This window comes from Galleria mellonella, unplaced genomic scaffold, assembly GCF_026898425.1.
Source record: "Galleria mellonella isolate WM207_F2 unplaced genomic scaffold, CSIRO_AGI_GalMel_v1 utg184, whole genome shotgun sequence".
NCBI classification, from domain to species: Eukaryota; Metazoa; Arthropoda; class Insecta; order Lepidoptera; family Pyralidae; genus Galleria; species Galleria mellonella.
Window position 1 is genome coordinate 5,310,688 of NW_026442025.1, and position 24,430 is coordinate 5,335,117.

At 32.0% G+C, this 24,430-nt stretch overlaps 1 protein-coding gene across 1 annotated transcript in view; it reads right to left on the reverse strand.

The window, feature by feature from the left end:
- Positions 1-24,430, reverse strand: part of LOC113517755 (neuropeptides capa receptor-like) — a 174,515-nt gene that overhangs the window by 22,515 nt on the left and 127,570 nt on the right. The window contains exon 6 of the mRNA XM_052893839.1: positions 9,532-9,715. Coding sequence (XP_052749799.1) covers positions 9,532-9,715 — 184 coding nt within the window. The remainder of the gene's footprint in view (positions 1-9,531; positions 9,716-24,430) is intronic.

Consider the following 24,430-nt stretch of genomic DNA (forward strand, 5'->3'; position numbering starts at 1 on the left):
TTTATCGAATTTTTATGACTATGTTAAGTGACTCTGAGCCATAGATTAAGGATAGCAACTGTTGTTTTGAATCGATTTTACCACAGAGTATATTGGTCGGTCCATAAACGTAGTATAAAGTACTATATATAAATATTAATCATTGTCATAATTATTTTTGCAATTGATAGGACTTATTTTGATGTTAATCCCACATCTATGATTAAAACTGACACTTTTATTTGCGTAAAAAAACTGTTTATTGCATAAATTAAGGATAGTAACTGCGTTTCTTTTTCTACGGCTTATTACAAACCAGAATCTACTAGAGAAGCGATTCCGTGTTCTAAATTAAAATATTTTGATTATAACACGTCTACAAAAAATCGCGTCATGCCAGTCATATCTATGCGAATCAAAATGCAGTAAGTTGAAAGTTATGGGTGTATGGCAACCCATATAACATATTGCATACCTATAAAACATATTGCTCGCTTTCTGATCCATTTAACACAATTACTTCTCTTTTACCCTCAAAGACACCCATCGACGATCCGATGGTCGGTTAACTCGATTGTGCACTAATAACAACCCTTATACAATTATCTTTAGATGGTCATCCTTGATATGGCGGATATTAGTTATTAATATTTTTCGTTAAAAATAAAAAGAATGACATTCTTTTTATTGTTACAAAAAATAAAAAAAAAAAACACCCATTTCATTCTTGTAATTTGATTTATAAATTAAACTTCTGAATCGATTTTAATGAACTTTCTATGAGACTAATCTGAAAGTATATTCTTTTAGAAAAAAAAAAAACAACTATTTTCCAATTTAGTATACAAATGAGGACTTCAGAGGTAACAAATTAAGATTGTGTCTCACAAAAAAAAAATTTAAAAAATACCGACTTGAATTATAGCAAAATCAGTTATTACGATTTCAAAACTGAACTAATTACTAAACCGATTTTGATAAAAATTCTACGAGATCTATTTTTAAGTATATTTTTCCAAATAAAAAAACAATTATCCAAATTGGTTTATAACTGTCGGAGTTATATAATTTTTGATTACACAATTTTTATGATTATAATAAACGTAAAAGGAATCCATAAAATAAAAATAAAGTTATATGTATACTCACGACTATAATCTCTACCGGGGTAGTCCCCGGTAGAGATTATAGTCGTGAGTATACCTACCCATTTAAAAATGGGATGGAAAAATGTAAGGGATGGGCTGTAGTGTCCCTCTCAAAATATCTCTAAAGCCTAATTGTGATTGCTAATCCACTTGCCAAGCATGGCAACTATTGGCAAAATCCTCCTATGGAGAGGCTTGTCAAGCAGTGGACAGTTAAAAGCTGATGTGATGATGATAATAAATTATAAAATAAATAAATAGCTTCCAGAAGGGCCCGTGTGGAGGTCGACCTGATTAGGTAAATTGCTAGCAATTGGGCTGCTCCTGTCCGAGTTACTAACTATCCCCTTCCCTATTGGAGTAGTGGACATTATGTCAAAAATTTTATTATGGTGAACGTATTCAACATGACTTCAGTTCATCAAGCATATTTCAATCCAACATGGCAAGAGGTGATGCTACTGTGGTCTCTCGATCTTCGATCGATTTGGTTTGTTGACAATGTTTTCCATCAGTAGAGAGTTAGTAGAAAATTTGAATTTATCTGGTCAATAACATTCTTAAGTCGACTGTACTTTTTTTTTTTAAATATTTTAAGGGTTTTTACCTTCTTCAGGTATATCAGTCCTATTGTACCCTGAACTGATTTCTCCAACAAAACTTTATCTACCTTCCCTAGACGCGGAAAGAGAAGAATTAATGGACATCAATAATTTACACAGATGTTCAAAAATTTCTGGTTTAAGTTCAGCTAACATAGATTGAATAAGACCAACATTCAATTTATTTAAGTTAAAGTGGCGCATGAATTCTTCTCTTTCCTTCGTGTTAATACGACACTCTAATAGAATCTAAACAATAATACCATTTAAATAAGTAAACATATTTTATTAAAAAAAGTTTTTTTACCCACAGGTATAAGTATTAAAGTTGATTATAATTTATTATTTGATTTCCATATTATGATAATGGATTCAGCAAGCCTAGATATTGTTGAGAATAATAATGTGTTTTTTTTCTCAAGATATTGTCAAATTAATTATATGAAATGATAAATGTACATAATTAAAATTATTAAACATTTCTTTTTGCTTTATTGTTTCAAACTAACAATAAATTTTATCAATAAAAATGAAGTAAATAAGTGTACATAAATATTATTTCTTTATATATATTGCATATTCTTGTTGTACTTAATATGTATATAATGCATTTATTATTACTCGCGACTTTCTTCGCTTGAGCAGGATGTTTTTTTTTATATAACTTAGAATGGGAAATAAGCTGACGTCCCACCTGATGGAAAGTATTAACCGTCGCCTATAGACATGAGCAGTACCATGGACATAACAGAGTATACTGTTTCACCCATGATATTCCCCATGCGTTGCCATTCCTGAGGACTTAGATGTTATTCCTCTGTACCCTGTAAATTCACTCCATATCCCACTCTTCAAACCAAAACACAACCATGCAAACACAACTGTTTCACGGTAGAAAGACGAATGGGACAGAGGTACTCAAACAATCGACTTTTATACAAAGTCTCCCTCTTCCTCTCTCTCTCACTTGACTGGCATAAAAAGAGTAGCCCATATCCATCTCTATAGAACGTGTTTAACAAATTTTCATAGTGATTAGTTAAGCCGCTATAAGGTAACAATTAAACAAATTCAAGTTCACATTTATTATATTATATAAAAGATATATTTTTTTTAATACGAGTATTATAGTTATTATTACGAAATATTATTTTTAATGTTTCAACACATTTACCTTTATTTTCCATCTTTACGTAGGTGTTTCATAAATTGTTATAAATTGATGTAAACATTGAATAAGAACCGAAGTCTGTGTCTAATATTAAATTAAAGTTCAAATTGAGTAGATTTGTTTTATTACGCGATTCGTAGCCATGGGGCATGTTATTCTACTCTTCTAAGTATAAGAATTTAATGGTCAAAGGATGGGCAGCAGCGTTTCTTTATAAATATCATTAAAACCTAACTACGCCAACCCATCTGTTAATCCTGGCAACAGTTGGCAAAACCACTCAAAAGGCTCTATTGAGGGATTTTGCCCATAGGATGATGTTCAGCAGTGGTTAGTTAACTGCTGGTATGATGATAATAATGAAATATACGAATTTTTATGTTTTCTGAAAAAAAAATTATGTAATATTAAGATTTTTAGACTAATAATGTCAACATCCTTACTAATATAATACCTAAATATGAAAGTGAGTTTGTTTGTTAACTCTTGGCGCTTCAATGATTTAACTAATTACTAAAATTTGATATATACGTATGATATAAAAAAAAGAAATAGTCTATTTTTTCTAAGTCAATAAACATACCCCGACACATGAACGAAGTCGCGAGTAAAATCTAGTGTAATATAAATTTGAATTGAATCATCAACTACCGTACTCAATATTTCCTTATAGATTCTCTTTGAGGTTATTACTTTACATAGGTAATGTATCGCGCGTTATATATCTTGATAACGCATGGGGGGTATCATGGGCAAAACAGTATATTCTGTTATGTCCATGGTACTGCTCATGTCTATAGGCGACGGGTATCAATTTCCATTAGGTGGGCCGTCAGCTCGTTTGCCATTCTAAGTTGTATAAAAATAAAAAAAATACATAAACAATTTAATACAAGTAACTTCTAAACGAGAAATACATAGTTATGGACAATAAACAAAAAGTTGTCAAATAACATAAAAACAGAAATAAAGTATAATAAATGTTAAGTATAAATAAAACAGCTTCTAATTAATAAAGCCTATTATTTTTGTTGTGTGGTTCCGACATAGAATGGGCCACCCCTTTATTTCCCATGGATGTCGTAAGAGGCGACTAAAGGGATTTAATGGTTAAGGGATGGGTAACAGCGTCCCTCTTAAAACATCAAAGCCTAACTGCGGTTGCTAACCAGCCTACCAAGCGTGACAACTGGCAAATCCCCATTATGAAGGAGACCTATATGGACAGTTCACGGCTGATATAATAATTATTCTATTGACGAGTAACTAAAGGATAAATTGATGTCTGACTATTTTTTTTATACAACTTAGAATGGCAAATAAGCTGACGCCCCACATGATGGAAAGTGGTAAGCGTCGCCTATAGACATGAGCAGTACCATGGACATAACAGAGTATACTGTTTCCCCATGCGTTGCCATTCCTGAGGACTTAGGTATTATTCGTCTGTACCCTGTAAATTCACTGTTATATCCCACCCTTCAAACCGAAACACAGCCATGCAAACACAACTGTTTCACGATAGAAACACGAATGGGACAGAGGTGCCTAAGCAAAGAACTTTTGTATAAAGTCTTCCTCTGGTAAACCTATGCCTAACAAGGTGCACGTTGCGTTATGTTTGTAATGCCTGTAAGATGTATTATATCAAAATGTATTGCACATTGCAACTGTAATAAATATATAAAAACAAATATTTACGGAAGCAAAAGTAACCTTTCTTTCTCCTTATCAATACTTTGTTGGCTCAGGTCTGCCAAAATTATGTCAGAAAACTGATAATTGACATTAATACTTGTATAACGAGAGTAGGCTCATTAGTTGAACGGATAATGATGTCCTTTCAGCTTACTCGTACTCTATTGATCACTATTGTAACATAATACTCTTGTAAAGTTTGTTTATATTTTTCCACGATATCTATTCACAGCCTTTATATATATATACTTATATATCTAGGATATAGTTTTATAGGTACCCCTGAATCGATTTTGCAACTTGGTTATAATTTGTGGCTGAGTCATGTTGTGAATTAACATTTCGAAATTGTATTGAGGATAAGTGCTATACTCTCAGATGTTCTTTATTCGATTTTGTAATATTGTATAATATTGGATCCTAGATCGAAGTCTAGACAAAACAGTATGATTTATTACAATTGTTATTACATACTTTAGCTATCTTGGTTTGAGATTAGGCAAGTTAGGTCTTACTTATTCATCTATACTTAATAAATAATTCACTTATTCACTTTTAATTAATTATTAGGTTTTATTTTATGGAAGTAATCGTATAGATAGCAATCGATAAATAGCCTCGTTTAGAAGTGAAATACGTGCTGTAACATATGTGTAGACTGAATAATGGTCAGAGATTGATGACTAATAGGGTCATAGATCCTTTACTACAAATCTTCAGCAATAAATGTTTGTAGTCTGGTAACAATATGTTAACCCACTTGTGAATGGATTTTAGTGGTATTCTTTATTCAAAGAAAATTATTTACTTTCAGTATCATTTTGTTCGTATTATTTTTTTTTTAAATAGCAGTCTTCAATCTATTTTTTAACTACTGAATTATTAATTAAATCAACACAATCTGGCTGGAGAGAGAGAGAGAGAGAGAGGAGAGAGTGTACTTATATATTTTTATTGTAAAGAATATCAAGTGTTAAAATATTATGGATGTAATAAATACGTGACCGAGATGGTGCGGTAATTACTTTCATAAGCACAAAACACGAGTAATATAAAAACCAGATTTAAAACAGATTATATGAGTTGAAAACGCGCTATTTACAGTAACAGACTGTAAACGAGGTAACGGGCAACTGTTAACCGTTTTGCAATAATGTTTAGGTGCATTTCAGCTTTCCAAGCTGTGCTAAAAGAAACTGTTATTTCAAAGGGAAATAATGTACTTAAATAAAAATCGTAGCAGCATATAAAAAAAAGTAAAAATAATTTTCTTAATAATTCTGGCAAAATTTTGCTACATGCTTTGATGGCCCACTTGCTGGAAAATAGTAAACGTCGCGTCGCACAGTATACAGCCCACGGTGTACTATACAATACAGAATACGTATATACTGCGATACCCACGATAGACAGGTAATAGTGTTATTTAATATGTATACGAGTATGTATTATTGTAATAATCTATATTTTATTTATATTACTATTATGCCAATTTTTATAGACGGTACTGCAGTGGAAAGAGTGAAACTGACCCAGTTCAGATACTTGGGACATATCGTGACGTAGGATCTTCGCGATGACGGAGATGTGAAACGTGAATGAAAGGCCCTGGCCGTCTGTTGCAACATGCTCTCGCTAAGGTGACCCGTTGCAGTCCAAATGTGAAGTTGACATTTTATCAATGTTTCTACACATGTCAGCTTTGGAGGAAATGCACCAAAAGTGTGCGGAGCAGTATTAGAGTGCAGTATAACCGCATTTTGATGAGGCTTCCGAAATATTGTAGTGCGTCTCGCATGTTTGTGGAGTCCAGAGTTAATGATTACTTCGCTATAATAAGATATCGTGTAGCGAATTTCTGAGCTCGTATTCGAAATTCGAAAAATGAGATCCTCAGCACACTGCCCCAGTGTCTGAACAGTTCCATTGAAAAGTACTAGTTATCCATGTATCGAGACAAAAACATTAAATAATGTTCTTTTGTTTTTGTCTAATAACTGTATCATTTTCTACCTATGTTTTAATTATTATATTTCATATGTTATACGATTATGTCTTAAACGTAAGCGTAAATGTCGCTGTAATATAATTGTACCTCTATGGGTCAAAAAACCTGACAATAAAAATATTATTATTATTTTTGGATACAAGACCTGGTACGTTACTCTTGAAATAAATTCCAATAAATCGATATTGAAATTAAGACGTTTTGCACCCTCGAATTGCAATAGGTACTAGCGACATAATAGTTCTATATTGTTTTGATAGATAGATAGATAGATAATTTATTTACATTACTTACAGCACACAAATTACAATAAAAAAACATACACATAATACACAGCAAAAGAGACAAAAGAATAAAAATAAAAAAGCACAAATAAAAAATACAAAAAACAAAATATATAAACTAACAATCTCCTTCCTTACCCTTCCTTCATGCGTGTGCCATAGTAACACAAAATGGTCACAGCTCAGTTTATTGCTTTGCTCTTAAAAGAGCAAAACACTGATATTCTGCTGTGGCCAAGATAGATAGTGTGTAATAGATGCGTATTATTATAACTTGTTATTGAAAACTATTGTAAACTGATTCCAATTATAACTTAATTCCTACCTGTTGTTTCACGAGTATAGTATAAAATTGTCATTGGCAATAGATTGGATTGATATTGATATTAGATTCAAGAGTAGACCCACGGGTCCTCTAGACAAGTTGCAAGCGAATCCATGGGATCGACATTGCCTGCGAGTCCGTGAGATAGGATGAGATAGCAAAGTCGGAAGTTTTGTGTGAGTTGGAACTCATGGAATCGCTTTCGATAACGATTCTATTGATAGATTCGCTTGCCACTTGTCTATGGAGCCTGGTGGTCTACCATGAAATGGAATTCCGAATTTTCGGGCTCAATTTCGTGTTTTTGTTCGTACCGAAATTGACCCAGTAAGTGAAGCTTAACATTTCCTTCATCATAAATCCTATCCTAATAGTCCAGAGGAAAGATATTTCAATATTTTTAATAATTTTAAATGGCACGTATTATGTAATTTTAACATGAAGTTTCTGTTTCGTTCGTCCCCGAAATTTCGGAAATCATTTCATGGTAGGCCTACTTATTGTCTTATGATCGGATCAACTATTTGTTTGTTTAATTTTTCATTATGTTCTAGTGAAATAGACCGTAAAAATCTGAATTTTTTTATACTATGATGTCTATGCAGGATGTATAATAATTCTCAATAAATATAGAGGAAGTAAAAAACAGATAAGAACTAAAAAGGAACTAATTTTACATGCAAATTATAATGTTTACTCTCCTTAAAATATTAGCATAAATCATAATAAATTAAGCAAACGAAAAGGAAATTACCATATTACACAAACATAAGTGTAAGCGGAAATAAGGGAGAACTAATTGGGCAAGTCGGTCAAGGGCGAAGTGATCTCATTACGTCATTTATTTGTGCTTCTAGCGATGTATTATAGATAGCAATAACCGAAAGATTTTTTTTATTGAATGATAACTCCGCTTGCGTTAACGGTACAAGCTGGCGGGACACCAGTGAGGGATTATAGGCAAGAAAAGGCAAGTCAGTTAGCGCATCGTGATAAATGCACCTGGAATTCAATACGACGGTTTCCAGAGGGAACCACGTGGAGATCGACCTGACAGGGTATATTCCTAGCAATTGGACTGGTATACTACATTACTAACAATCGCTTCCCTCCCTACCCAAAGATTAGCCTGGGTAAAGAGATGGCTGAAGTTTCTTAGCTCCCTCCATTTTTAATTCAATTTATTTTTAAATATTCACAGAAACTCGATTGAAGTTTTTACAGTTTTTTTTTGAGTTTTATCCTCGAACATTCTATAGTTTTCTTTTAGTTTCTCAAAGGTTGACTGTAAGACATTCTTCTACGGGATAAGTCCGATATTGTATGTTAAATCTTTTTAATGTGTCCAATATAAATTATGTACTATAAAGATTTTACAATACAATACAAGGTTTTTATGAAGAGAAAATTTGTTCGGAAAAATTAATTCGTATTCAAATTTATTTATTACCAGATAACAGAATTCATTTTAGTTAATTTTAAACTTTCGTGTTGTTTACACATATTATAAATACACAATTGGGACTTAACGCGATGTAAAAACCTTTTTACATCGTGTCCCGATTATATATTTAAAATAGAATCCATTTTGTTAGTGGTAACAGACCTAAAATTATGTTTGTAAAGGAGGCTGAAAGGTAATATAGAAAACCATATATTAAGAGACTGTACAAAAAGTTTCTAGCTGCCAATTCAAACATTCCAATTAAATATTGACGTCAAAGACATCAAGTGGCGGTAGGTAGCTAGTTTAAACTAATACTATAAAGAGGACAAATTTTATTTTTGGATTGTAATAGATAAACTAAAAAATTTTTGCCCGGTTTAAAAAAAATATTTCACTTATAGAAAGTACATTACATACATAAAGTGTGGTATATTTGCATATATGTATATGTTATATTTTGCATATATTGTATATATGTATATGTATGTATATATATTTATATATGTATGTGTATGTATATATATATATATATATATGTATATATTTGGATGTATGTGTTTATTTATGTATGTGTATATGACTATGCTGTCACAAATATTATTTTTTACAGATCTATTTTTTTTAACACGCCACCTACCTATTTATGCTTCAATTCCTTCTACCTAAAGGTTGTCTGGAAGAGATTGCTTAGCAATAAGACCGCCTTTTGTACTACACTATACGTATTGAAAATTGTTCAACAAATCCTGTTATGTTGGTGCAATAAAGTGTTAAATAAATAAAATAAATACGTTATTATTGTCAGAGTTAATTGTTAGTAAATTATAAAACTTCGAAATATTATAAAAAAAAAGTGTAATTATACTAACCTCCCACTCATAACGTTGTACAGTATGGGGTTGACAGTCGCAGACACATAGTACAGGGCTCCAGCTACGTTGAACAGGTGTTCATTGATCACATGGAACTGTTGTAGATTTTCACCGTAGATAAAGAATAGCCGCTGAACGTGGAATGGCGCCCAGCACACGAAGAACGCTATTACTACGGCAGCTGTAAAAAAGATAAAAAAATGTAATGAGTAAAAGTATATTACACTTAATTTAACTAATATAATAAAATTGTAACTAGATGATGTCTGTACATGGAAGATAATTAAGAAAAAAATATATTAGGTGTCTTATTGCAAAAAAATCAGACCAACAATTTTATGTAAATCGTAAAAATCGACTTCGGATTGGAAATGTAATCGTGTAACATAGTCGCAAAAAATATATTTATACGAATGACAATCTCGGACTGACTGACAATTTGGAAGTCGCTTTACGGTAGCATGTCGCAAAAAAATTCAGCGACAAAGAACGGAAGATAGTTTTTTTGAAGTTGCTTAAAAAAAAGAAAGTAATTCAATCAGTGTATAATATACTTTAAGGTTCATTTAACCGAAGGAGTGGGTGGCCCAGCCGTTTATTTGCGTAAACATAGTGTGAGGCCGCTTCTACATCCGTAAGTACTCACGTAATTACGTCACGTAATTAAATGGCTATAAAATTACCAATGTAAGCACTTTAAATTTATTTTCGGCATTTAACGCAATGCGGTCATTGGTAAATAAAATAATAATTATATACCTAAAGATTAAGAAAAAATAATTAAAATAAAAATAGTTTATAATTAAGTAATGTTAATACTCTTGCAATTTTTTTTATTATTAGGCAGGCAAATGAGCGGACGGTCTATCTGATGGAAAGCGGCTATCGTCATCCTTGAACACCTGATGCGCGAGAGGAGTTACTTGTGCGTTGCCAGCCTTTTAAATGTTTGTAGGCAAGTTTTTTGAAATTCCCAATATTATATCCTAAAGGGAGAACTGAAGAAGGGAGCTAATTCCATGTTCGAGGTAGAAATGAACGAGATGTACGCACTATGGTAGTACATCACGCATTCAAGAGTAATAGGTGAACTCCATCTCTATGGCGAGACGGTAAAAGGGTGACGATGGCATCAGACCATATAATTCCCTGGAACATTCCCCATTGTACAGCCGATAGAAAATTAATAAAAAGGCAACATCCCGCCTCAAACTCAGGAAATCCAACTGTTTGTTAGCATAGGATCGTCGACAACTTGTACAGTTTGACGTTATATATAGTCAAGTGGGAGGATCTGATATTGGGGTGCTTCTGTCCGAAGATCTGAGCAAGTACTTCATATGTTCAAAGTTTTATAAGTACTTTTAAAAATACGTAAGTGAAACTGATTTTTATTATAATTAAAATACTTAAGTTAATCTATTGAATAGTTATAATTACATATTTCATTTATTATATATATATATATTTGTCATATAGGAATATGACAAATTTACAAATGTATATTCTCATGTGGCTTACTGTTAATTTAGAACTTATATGTATAACGTACTTACGAGAGAGAGACTTCCGGATTAAACTTTGAGTACATATATATACCCAAAGGATATAAAGGAAGCCTTAGGTACATATATATAGGAATTAATTATATTCTATACAGGTATAAGATATTTCAAACAGCTGCTATGCACGCGACGTCGTATACGCGGTGAGTTTTTGTGTTTTCCATTTAGAGCGTTCATAACGAAATATGACAATGTCGATATAATCTACCAGTTTTTGAAAACACTTTAATAATTTTCAATGTTTCCGATTTATTATTTAAAAAGTATTCTGATAACGAACTAAACTATTAATCATAGAACACTTTGCATATGTTTTAATGTAATAACTACCCGTTTAACTTACATGTAGTTAGATTGATAAAGCTCGACTAGTTTTGGAATCAATTCATGATCCTTAGTTATGAGTAACTATGACACAAGCACGAGCTTGACTGAGTGCCTTGGTCCATTGCTTATAAATCTACCACTAAAAACTTTGCACTTACTTCATATTCTGCTTTGGATTTTTCAAATAATTAATTGCTATCTAAATATAAATTTAAATAATAATATAAATAAATATTAAGCTAAATAATATAAATTTTCAACGACAATTTATAAATTCGTATATTTACCACAAAGCAGTTGTGTTTGCATGACTGTGTTTCGATTTGATGAGTGAAATATGGCAGTGAATTTACAGAGTACAGAAGAATAACACCTTAATCCTCAGGAATGGCAACGCATTGAGGGTATCATGGGCAAAATAGTATAGTCTGTTATGCCCATGGTACTGTCATGTCTATAGGCGATGGTTACTACTTTCCATCAGGAAGGCAGTCAGCTTGTTTGTATAATTAACGTTTTAATTATTACATTATTATTAAAGATTGACAGAGAGTTGGAACATTGCCACACTTGGTCAAGCCAAATAACGTTCATTGGATTCAGATATATTTCAGCAGTAAACACTTTTCTCTATTCGATATACAGAACCTAACATACCTAAGTCCTAAATCACTACACCGACGTTACAACTTATACCAAAATCCGCTCAGTAGTTTTTGCGTGAGGCGTGTACGAAGATTTATAAGTTTTATTATTTACTAGCTTTTACCCGCGACTTTGTCCGCGTGACGGGATGTGTTCACTGATCAGGATAAAAAGGAGCCTAAGTCGTTCTCGGTCGAATATAATACGTGTATATCAAATTTCGTAATGATTGATTAAGCCGATAAGGCGCTATTAGGTAATAAACAAACAAACTTTGCTTTGGAATTAAAATTTTCGTTTTTGGTTTTCGTAAATTTTGGAAATAAAATCCGTTATTGGCTGTATTCATAAAAGATTTAGCATGTAAGTTGTGTTTTTAAGACCTGTGGATTTTTGTATAAAATAAAAAAAATAATTAAACTCATTTTCACACAGGTATTATTATTATTATTGAAAGACGAGGTTTTTCGGACAGAAAACCCTGTGACACTGCGACCTTTCTATGATCTTTTGTGCTCGCTCTTTTTTAAAGTTCGCTGCTTATTCCTATCAACGATAGGAATTTAAAGATGTTCTTTGTAGCGACGTTTTTTATTTCCTTTGTTTCCTGTGTTTTTCAAAGGAGATATATCATTTATGTATGAGTTGGCTACAGCTACAAATTAAGTGCTGCGGCATTTCTTCCTCATTGTGATAAAATCTGCAAACACTTTTTGGGCATAAGCCTAGTTGGGCCATATGCGTGTTTAGTTTGCAGTGTCTAGTAAGAGCCCTTGTTAATATACACATATAATTTTTACTCAAAAGAATTAATTTCTTAGAGTAATTTTCCGAAAACCTCTTAATCAGGGCTTTTGAGTGATTTAATCCTGGCAACAGGATTCATTATTTGCTGCTTATAAGCTTTCAAGTTTGAGATGTCTGAGCTTTAGGGTTCGAGGTATGCCACAATATAATATCTGGTCCTATTTTGGCATTTCACATAGGCATATATACTACTAATTTTTATTATAGTTATTACTATAAGAAATTTAATTATTATATTATTTTTAAAACTAATGTTTATTCTTTAACAATGTTTATATACATATGTGTAACAGGAACTTTCTTTTTTCAATCGCCCATTGGAAACAGATTCTGTAATATACGAGTATTTATATTATAAATAGAGGGATATCATAAGATTTTGTTTCGAGTTTTTCTTTTCTTAAATACTTCTTAGTAGTTCATTCCTTTTGTTCGTATTTATTTATTTTATTTATTTAAATTGTGATACATAAGTAACAATGGATGCTAAAATAAGATAAGTCCTCTATGCTCAACGCTATCTATCGAGGTATACAAATTTGCAATTATATAAGAGAAAAATTTATAAAATAAAAATCAACAATGTCTTATTTATAGTAAAAATTTATAATATTATGGAAATTTACTACATTTATCTCCAAGGAAATCGTCAATTGAATCTTGCAGTAGCGTAGGTGATAAGGAGACACGGACGGACTTAAACAATGTTATTACATGCAATATTATATTACTATTCAAATTTTAAATAATTTTTTTCAAATTAATACGATTTCCTTCACTTTTACCTAGTTACAAACTTGTGTTTGTTTTCAGTACGTTTTACCATGTACCATAATTTACGCGAAGGATGATAAAAAACGCGGGTTTTACGCTGACTTCTTCACCTCATTGTATTACTTTCATTTATATATTCTATGAATGCATGTACTGTTATTACGTGTTACAAAAACTGACGAAAAATGTACGCAAATTTCTTAACACACATTTTATTTTTCTACTAACATTTCTCTACCAATTTCCATTCACCATAATTGCGCGAACGCAAAAAAAAATTACCTATCATTGCGAAAAAATTATCTAATCTAAATACACTGGATCGAAATGATTAATGTCTAATTTTAGATTATATAGATAGAGCATCGAGTCTCGAAAACGGGTTAACTCTTGTCAGCTAATTAGCTGACTTTTTAGCTGACTTTTTTTTATCAGTGTTCTATGTATTTACGCACATAATGTATATTGACGTATATATATTTAATAAATAAAATGAGTTTTATCGCATTAAAAAGATGTAAAAATTATAAAACAAAGTAAATAAAAAAGGTGTAAAGGAAACATTCATAACTAATTATCACGCAAAATTGTATGAAAAAGTTGGCACGCTTTTCTCGAAACATTTGTATGGAGACACTCTGTCTCTAAAATCTAAGTGTCTAATACATGTAAAATTATACTAGTGGTCGCCCCGTGGTCGAAATTCGAACATAACATATATTGTAAATGAATTTATCGTGGTTATGTTTGACATTCAGTAAGACTTTAAAAACAAAAAATATTAATCTATTTTAAAATTTGACCACAGACTTTAAGAATAAACAAAAAGGTATGTATCAAATACATGGAAGTGTGTGAATTTTTTTTTATTGATTTGATGTATTTTTTATGCATAATTAAAAAAAAATGTTAGCATTCTGCACTCTTTCTCTGTATAAATTATAAGTGTGCCAAATTTCATATTCCTTCGTTGGAGCAATATTCGTAAAAAAGGGTAATATGTTTTTGGTTTACATTATTATGTAATATTATATATTATATTATTATATAGGTATAGATTTAGTACACTACTTACAACGTAAGGTATTAAAAGTTAACAAAAAAACTAATACATTTCATGTTTATAGTAAATATATACTGTATTATTATTAGCAGGTGGAATAGGATTTTTATTTAATTTTAGAAATAATTTATAAACGTCAATTCAGTTAGTGGTTTAGTCGTAACAAAATAATTTCTTTGTTCGTTCACCTCATCCTACGCATATCATCCTTCACAAAATCAAGTCATCAATCACAGATTATCTCACGAGGCGGGGTGTGGGTGACTCATCTAAATCGGTCCAATGGTTGAACGCTAAAAATGATCACTTCCACCACCTAGATAATTATTGTCATTAATTAAGTCCAACTATCAGTGACTTTTTTGTGAGACAGGATAAGGCTAGTATACATCAGCGGTTCTTAACCTTTTTGGCTGGCGACCCAAAATTTAATTATATTTAAAGTCCGCAATTCTAATGTTTCATTTATTTTACAGTAATAAAAAATGATAGGATTAACTAAAACAACGTCGTATTAAAAATATATGGTATACAAAACATATTTAGGTATATATGTATATGTATATTTTTATAGATGATAATAGAAAAGTAACCATGCCTGCGGTATCGGTATACACTGGCGGGACGTCAGTGACGGATTCATCAATAAATGATCCATGATGGTTTTAAGAGGAAACCGCGTGACCTGAACCTGATAGGGTATATTGCTAATAATTGGGTTACTAATCCCCATTATTAACAATATCTTTTTCCCTTACATTAATATATTAAGTTCATAGGAGCCTCAAGCATATACTTGTATCTTAGATAGTTATAGATGCTTTCTAACTTAGAATGTTGTCGTCGGTCCACCCGATGGAAAGTGGTAACCGTCGCCTATAGACATGAGCAGTACCATGGACATAACAGAGTATACTTCTTCGCCGATGATATCCCCCATGCGTTGCTATTCCTGAGGATTCAGGTGTTATTCCTCTGTACCCTGTAAATTTACGCCATATCCCACCCCTTAAATCGAAACACAGCCATCCAAACACAGCTACTTCACGGTTGAAACACGAATGGGACAGAGGTACCCAAGCAAACGACTTTTGTACAAAGTCTCCCTCTGGTGAGTATTATTTTATAAACGGTGATAATTTACGTATGTGTGATCTATACTTTACAATATAATTTACAATATATATATATATATATATATATATATATATATATATATATATATATATATATCTTTGGGTGGTGCCATAAAGAGTAAATAAACAAATGCCTAGATGCCACTAATCTTGTACAAGATATATTTAGTAATTAATTTTAGAATTTCCTTGTATAATTTCCATGATTGCGCAATTATGCGTGCGCTTTTAGGTAAATTTCCACTTTAGAATTTCTCTTTAAACGCTATGTCACCGCGACATACCTCGCAGTTGATTTGTAGTCCTATTTTCAACAGAGTTCTAAAAGGAGCAGGTTCCTAATTCGATTGTAAATTTTATGTGTGTACGAGATTATGGCAATTTTGAACCGATAACTTTATAACTTCTTTAACTATTTATTCCCGAAAAGAGTAATTAAAAGTAGTAGTAGTAGATTTTAAAATAATAATAAAAAAATTTTTATTATTCTTTTAAAAATTATAAATCTAAATCTGTGAAAATGTTTTGAGCCTTTCTGACTAACTGGACAGCCGGACGGTTCGTGTCTCGTGGGCTTAAATTTTTTTACTCTTTTTCAACAATATGTACGTATATATTCAGATTGTTTTCTTTTCCAGAATTTTTTTAATTTCTGGTGACATACAATTTATTCCTTTCTTATTTTTTTTTGATTTCACCCTATATCAATATAGGTAGGGGCGTATTTTATAAATATATATTGTATATGTGTATAGACGTATTGCGCCCCATATTACGTTCTTTGCACTGCGAGTACATCGCCATTCAAGGACGCGTATGTCGGATATTTAACGGGTCATTAATTCTGATGAGTCCAATACAAATAGACGTTAATCTGTATGTAGGTGTCTGATCCGCTTTTAGTTACGTTTACGGTATTAATACAAAATAAAAAAAATGCCAAAATCTGTCTGTTTGTTTGTCATTATGAGTTATTTTAACCAAGTTTGACAGTTAGTTTCAAATTTAGTCCAAGCTATACTTGAACGGATTATGAGATACAGCTTGTCCCTTGAGACAGTAATTTATTAGTTGACTCGAGCGATACTTGGTCGCGCAATAAATATGAATTACCTACTTAAAGCAGAGAAAATTTTAAAAAGATATGTTATATAACTTATAGACTTCACCAAAGAAGTTAACATAAATATAAATACGAAAAAATACCGCTGGACGTTATACGACGTCATCTAGACCCAACTGGGACTTTAACATCAAGGGAACTTAACTATCGAGTATTGGGCAGCAGTGTCCCTCTTAAAATATCAACAAAAGCCTAATTGCAGTTGCAAACTCACCTGCCAGGAGGTAGAAAAGATTATTAGTAATGTGGACTGAACCCCCATTGCTAGCAATATATTTTGTCAAGCCGACCTAGACGTGCTTCCCCTTGGAAACCATCGTAGTTAATTGCTGTTGAATTCGTCAAGATAGGCCTACTGCCCTGACTTCATGCATACCTATCATCACTCACTGGTGTCCCATCAGCGTATATCAATAATACAGGCGGGGCCATACTCCATTTTCACTTATTAAAAAAGAGTCTGGTAAGTGGTTATGCTAATGTGAATTTCTCAAGATCTTTTTTTTTTATACAACTTAGAATGGCTAACAAGCTGACGGCCCACCTGATGGAAAGTGGTAATCGTCGTCTATAAACATGACATAGCTCCCTCATTGTATTACAAATTACGTTATTTTCTACTAATTTAAAAAAAGAGGTTCTCAAGTCGGTTGTAGGTGTTTATTTTTATGTTTATTAGCGTAATTCATAACGAAATTTTATTTAAATCGATTTAGTAGTTTAACTTTTAGATTAAATTTACTGGTTTTGTCGCAACTCAACTCGGATTTTTTTGTAGGACACAATTTTTTACTATATATGCTAGGTATCTCGACGTTTCGACAAGGTTATACGGGCCGTGGTCATAAGTAGACGTCTGTGGAGGGGGGGGGGGGTGTGAACGGTATTAAGGGGCAATGCCGTGCCTTAAAAGGCCCAATGCCCTACCATACAAGGAAAGGCTCCAAGAAAATTAGACAAATTCGATTTTTCAAAGTCACTTAATTATGGCTTCTGCTTTATCAAAAAGTTTTTCTGACCTACCTTAAACTTGGGTCCAGTTAAGCCCTGTAGACATCTTAAACATATATATTAGTAAAGAATGTAATTACTTATTAAATATATATACTCTAATTAGTAATGTATAACTGTAACAGATGGCATAACAAGAAATACGAGAGAATATTACAACAAGCTTTTAATTATGATTAACTAGGATATTTACTACAGGTATGTTCATGTGTATGTAAGTATACAAGCCTTTCTAACAACATCAGCTCATTTGCTACTCGTATTTTAAGTTGCATAAAACAATATAAATGTGAAAATTGGTCTCTTTGTTCAATAAGAATGGTGAAAAGTCATAAAAATGCGACTGTAATAAATTAAATAATATATATTATTCACAATAGGAGGACCCGGTCATAAAACATTAACCGGTAGATTAATATTAAATGTCGTTTTCAGCCAGGAATTTCAATATAATTTAATAATATTATTGAAATTCCTTGCTGAAATTGAAACCGAAATTTATATATATATATATATATATATATATATATATATATATATATATATATATATATATATATGTGTGTGTGTGTGTGTGTGTGTATTGATATTATTAGGTAATACTTGTACTCTTCTTTTTATATATTTATATTTTATACAACTTAGAATGGCAAACAAGCTGACGGCTCACCTGATGGAAAGTGGTAACCGTCGCCTATAGACATGAGCAGTACCATGTATATGTATTGCAGATGTTCATAGACTACGATAACCGCTTACCCTCAGAAAAGCCATGCTTTTTTTTAATGGGTGATAATGGAATGATAATCCCGCATGCGTTATCGGTATACGCTGGCTGGGTACCAGTGAGGGATGATGGGTGACGATGAAAGTAGGTTAGTTAGCCCATTGCGACGACTTCCACTAGAATTAACAACGATGGTTTCCAGGGGGAACCGCGTGGAGGGCGACCTGGTAGGGTGTATTGCTAGCAATGGGTCATTTAGACCCCATTACTAATAATTCCTTTCTTCCGACGGGCCATGATTGTTTGCCACCTCGGTGGTATAAATATATTTGTTAGATTACTTGTATATACTCATAGATAGTGTCTCCTGATACAAATGCTTCGAGAGAACCGGGTCAAAGTTTTCATACAATTTAGTGTGAACTTCTGTATTTATTTATTTTATAAGTTTTGCACCTTTTTATAATCTAAGACAAACTGGAATTGCCAGGAACACGACTCACAAAAATTATAAAATAAGGCATTTATTTAAAAATAAAAATGTATAATAAATTATACAATGCAGTAACACAATTGCTGAGAAATAAATTTAAAAACAAAATAAAGACAATTTAGAGCGACATCCTTTTTACAACGTAACCGAATACCTAAATGCCAAGATTAAATTATGACATTTTATTATTTATTATTATTTAATTGTAATAAATTTTATAACTTGTAGTCATCATTATTAGCATGTATAATTGTATATTGACATGTAGATACTGTAATTAATTTATAATGTTATTTTTATTTTATGATTCAGATGTTATTATTTATTTTATTAATTCAAAAATTATACTGTAAATCTTGACTTGCTATTGTGTGACAAAAACCGTTACATTAGTTAATAAAGAAATATAATATAAGATATACTTATATATATTTCATTGATTTAGGATAGTAATTACGGTGCTAAATATTTTTGTAAAATAAAAAAATAAAAAAGTCTATGAAATATTTTGGAATGCTCATTATAACATCGTTCAGAAATAGATTATTATCCTTAATCTCTGTTTATAAAGATGTCATATTACTCAAAAAAAAAAAAAGGAAAAAGCGTGAATTTTAATTAATACATCGTACTTGTGTTTCTCGATATCTGAAACTTGTGTAATAAGATCGCTGACTCGCTTGGGAACGCGCCGTTTGATTAAGTCAAGAAAACAAACATTCGATTATATTCTTCAGCCTTGAGAGTTTGGCGAGACGACAGTGAAACTAGAGTATTAATGTGAATCCATAACTGTCAATTACAAAACCTAAACGCAGATGGTACAATTTGACAGTAAATCCTGTACTTAAATAACGCGCTTCGAAATGCATAAATAATTACTTTAGAATTATGTTTTTGAATATCCATCTTATGTAATAATCTTGTTATTGGTGTTTTATCGTACAATCCGTCATTTCACTACATTGTAAATGTCAATATTTACATATATTAGGCCAGTCTCACTTAGACGGATGCGGATTTGATTCCTATACAATACAAAGATTTGTATTCGTGAGTATGTCTCTCGGTATTTGTTTGGGTGTTTTCTATGTATATTATGAAAGTATTTATGTAAAAAAGAAAATTAAATATTTCTGTCGATTGTCTAATACTTATGTCAATCAATCCAATCTTCTTTTTTGCCCGCCAGATGATGTGGGCGAGCAAGATAGGGGCCTCGGGGCGTACCCCATTACCCCGGCTTCAACTCCGGAAAACTTATAATAAAAACTCTGCTTAGTTTAGTTAAACTAGATGGCGCTCTGTAATATGTTTAATAGTATTTAATATTTTTATACTTTCCGGCTTTTGTACATCTTGACAATATTAATGTTGCGCGATATCTTTGTCAATTTTGAAGGGGATTTTTAAGCGATTTCACAAAAAAATCGATTCTTTAATAGTCAGACTTTTGTGGCTATATTACGTAGACGCATAGCCAAGTCTAAATCAATTTTTACAATTCCTCTTACATTGAATTCGTTTTACTTCCTTGTTTTTTTTATATGATAGAAGCTGCAAAACCAAGGCTATCATTGGCATGGGGACTACAGTATGGGGTTCTTTATATATTATAACATAGGTATATTTATATATTATGTAAGGTTAAATAACTCATACATAACATCTTGGTGTTGCAGGCGTTTATAGATGTAACCGTTTATGATTAGACGGACTCTACGTTTTTTTCTTGTTTACCTTTGTCTAGTATAGTTTTATATTATCTGTGTCTTTGTGATGTAAAAAAGAAGCATTATAGTGAACTTCCAAACGCCCATCAATCCGAATCAGAAAGGTTATCTTAAAAGTAATGCTCTCAATACCCACTTAATGATGAAACCCAAATTCTTTACCCATATAATTACCTAATCGACTGTAAACCATGGCATATGCGAGCGTACACCAAAAGCGCAACCGCAAGTGCTTGGGAATCCAAACCCAGTACATTGAAAAAAAAAAACCCTACATGCTATATTTATATCAAAATAATCTGTGAGATGAGGGGGGGAGGGGTTAAAGGGATTGTTAATAATAGGAATCTGACAGCGCCATTGTTAGTCATATCAGGTCGATATCCACGCGATATCTCCTGTAAACCATCTTGGTTATTTGTCACGATGGGCTAATTGACCTGCTTTCTCACCTATCCTCCCTCACTGGTACCTCGTTATTGTATACCGATAGCGCGAGCGGGGTTACCCATTCCATTATCATGCATTATAAAATCTGTGAGACGTTTCGTTAGCACTTCGTCGAAATATTTAAGTCACGTATTAAACAGGACGTTTTTAACAAAAATTGATTTGCCCTCTTATAAGGAAAGAGGCGTATTTATCATAACATATATAAATCATCAATATTCGAAGATAACAGATAATAGTTGTTCTTGCGATGTTATTATATCTGTTAAAAATATCATTTATAATTTACCATACTCAAGTTATTCAACCACTATCAACAATCATTATTTTTAGTACTTGATAACAGCCGATCACTAACATAGCTTGAAATAACAGAACAGCCAATAAAAAATGAAACATCTATTCTTGTCATTGTCTTTTGTATAATATTGTCATAAGCCAAGACGAGTCACACCTAGTATTTGTTTGAAATAAACAAAAATTATAATGAGTCGTTTCATAAAGAGAAATCCTCTTTGAAAAGCGAATTCTTAATTAGATCGTGTTATTTGTTATTTGCTTAATTAATCTATCTCTATCTCGCTCATACCCATTTGACAGACTGTTTTTAAAATGAGAAGCACCTAGTATTATATCGTGTAGTATTATTCCTTCCTAATGGGCCCTGTTTGAAAAAATAACACTTGTTATTTAATAACAGAATTAGCCTGTTATTGTTGCGTAACAGTTATAACAGATATTATGTTTGTCCTGTTATAACCCACCTATAACTCTTATTCACCGGTCCGATGCTAATGAATTCGAAACCCGAACAGTATCAACCAATAAGGGGCCTGTAAACGTAGCATAAGAATTTTGGTTGTACACAAACTTTGCAAATCAAGCTCGTATTGTACAGATGTTATTTTTTATTACTTTTAAATTTCTATTTCATTTTGAAATTTCTTCTTTAACTTTTTTATCTTTTATAACTTTGTAAAAAATACAAGGTTGCAAGAAAATTATAATGAATGGGTGAATTGTAAAGCATCGCCTTTAGAAATTTAAGATATTAAAATTATGAGTAAAATTATATTCATTTTTATTATGCACTAGTTTTTACCCGCGACTTTGTCCACATGACCGAGATACGTGAATTGACCGGAATAAAAACTAACTTATATCCTTCTCCATAGTAGATGTGACATAGCCCAAAGGATAAGCAAGCTGAAATGGCAATGGGTTGGTTACATAGCTGTAAGAACCGAAAACCAATGTGGAAGAAAGATCCTTGAGTGGCGATCCCGTACGGGCAAACGCAGTGTAGGACGACCCCCCACTAGATGGACTGACGATCTCGAATGCATTGCAGGGAGTCAGTGGATGCAGGTGGCTCAGGACCGTTCTATATGGCAGTCTATGAGGGAGCCCTATGTCCAATAGTGAACAAGTAATGGCTGAAATGATGATGATGATAGTACATGTATGCCAAATTTCGTGACAATTGGTCGAACCGTTGAAGCCCCAAGAGGTAATAAACAAACTCACTTTCACATTTATGTTATATATTAATAATAAGAAGAGTAATATAGTTTTAAATATACATACTAACAAACATCTCGTCCCATCATCTAAAACAGTGATTCTCAACCACTGTGCCGCGGCACTTTTGTGTGCCGCCAAATTTTGCAAATATTTAAAATTTTTGTCATAAACTATTTATGCAGTGTGTTGTAGTAAGTAAATAATTTTTATCTTTTTCTTTGTGTGCCGCCAAATTTTGAAATCGTTAAATATGTGCCGCAACAAAAAAAAAAAGGTTGAGAATCACTGATCTAAAATAAATAATTTTTTATTACTATCTTACTAATGAAACAAAGTCGTAACTAGACAAAGTCCGTACATGGGAAGTATTTAAAAAAATAATAACATGAGGATCCTAATAAAATTAATAGATACCAACACAATATTTTTTAGGTGTTTTGTATGTCAGTCTGTCTATCTGTATGTTTGTTCCGTCACCACACAAAAACTGCACCAAATTGGATGCGATTTTCACAATTATGTTTCTGAAAGTTTAACTTAAAATTTGGGGCAGTTTCATCTTGATACGACATATATAATAGAAGTGGTTTGTATGTCTGTCTGTCTATTTGTATGTTTGTTCCGTCATCACACAAAAACTTTGCACCGAATTGGATGCGATTTTCACAATTATGTTCCTGAAAGTTTAACTTAAAATCTGGGGCAGTTTTATCTTAATACTTAATCTAAAAGTGTTCTTTTGCATCATTGATCATTTTGATCATTCCTATTTCTGAAATCAAGCGTAAAAGTAGTGGGTAAAGAGCTAGTAGAGAAATATAAGTGTAACTTTGCTCCAGTTTTGATATTTTCTTGTAAATACGAAACGGGCTTGCCTATTGCGCACCGGATATATACTTACCTTCCCTTGCTATACTTGCAAACAAGTTTGCTTCTACCAATCAACGGAACGAATGGTACGTGCCAGGATTGCCGAGGGTTGTTTTTAGAAAAAAAATCTTTTTTTATCTCATTTGCCTCTCCCCTAAATTGGCAAGATATATTATTTTTTATAAAAAAAAAAAATACTAAACGCTAAATTTGAGTTGTTTATACATTTATAGAATAAAAAAATCCAGGCCTTCTAGCTTTAGAGGCTGACTACACGATAATACACGTATGTACATGTCAAGGGGCATTGCCAAGTTCCCAATGAAATTTAGTTATGGTTTTTCAATGAATATTATATAAAAAATATTAACATATAAGAATATTTTTTATTTTGTATGAAATAAAAAAAAAAACTAATTTTGGTTTTTGCTTCCATACTACGAAACATGTACATGAATTATGTAATTTTATTTGGAAATCTGTAACCCTATAATTCTTGCCATAATTCCATTGCAGAACTTGCAACTTTTACTACAAATTTATAGAATTTAAGATCTTTTAATATATTGTCAATAATCATAAGTTCCTATAGCAGACTTCTATCTGTGTTCTGCCTTCATAACCTTAAGGCCTTATATTATGTCGGCT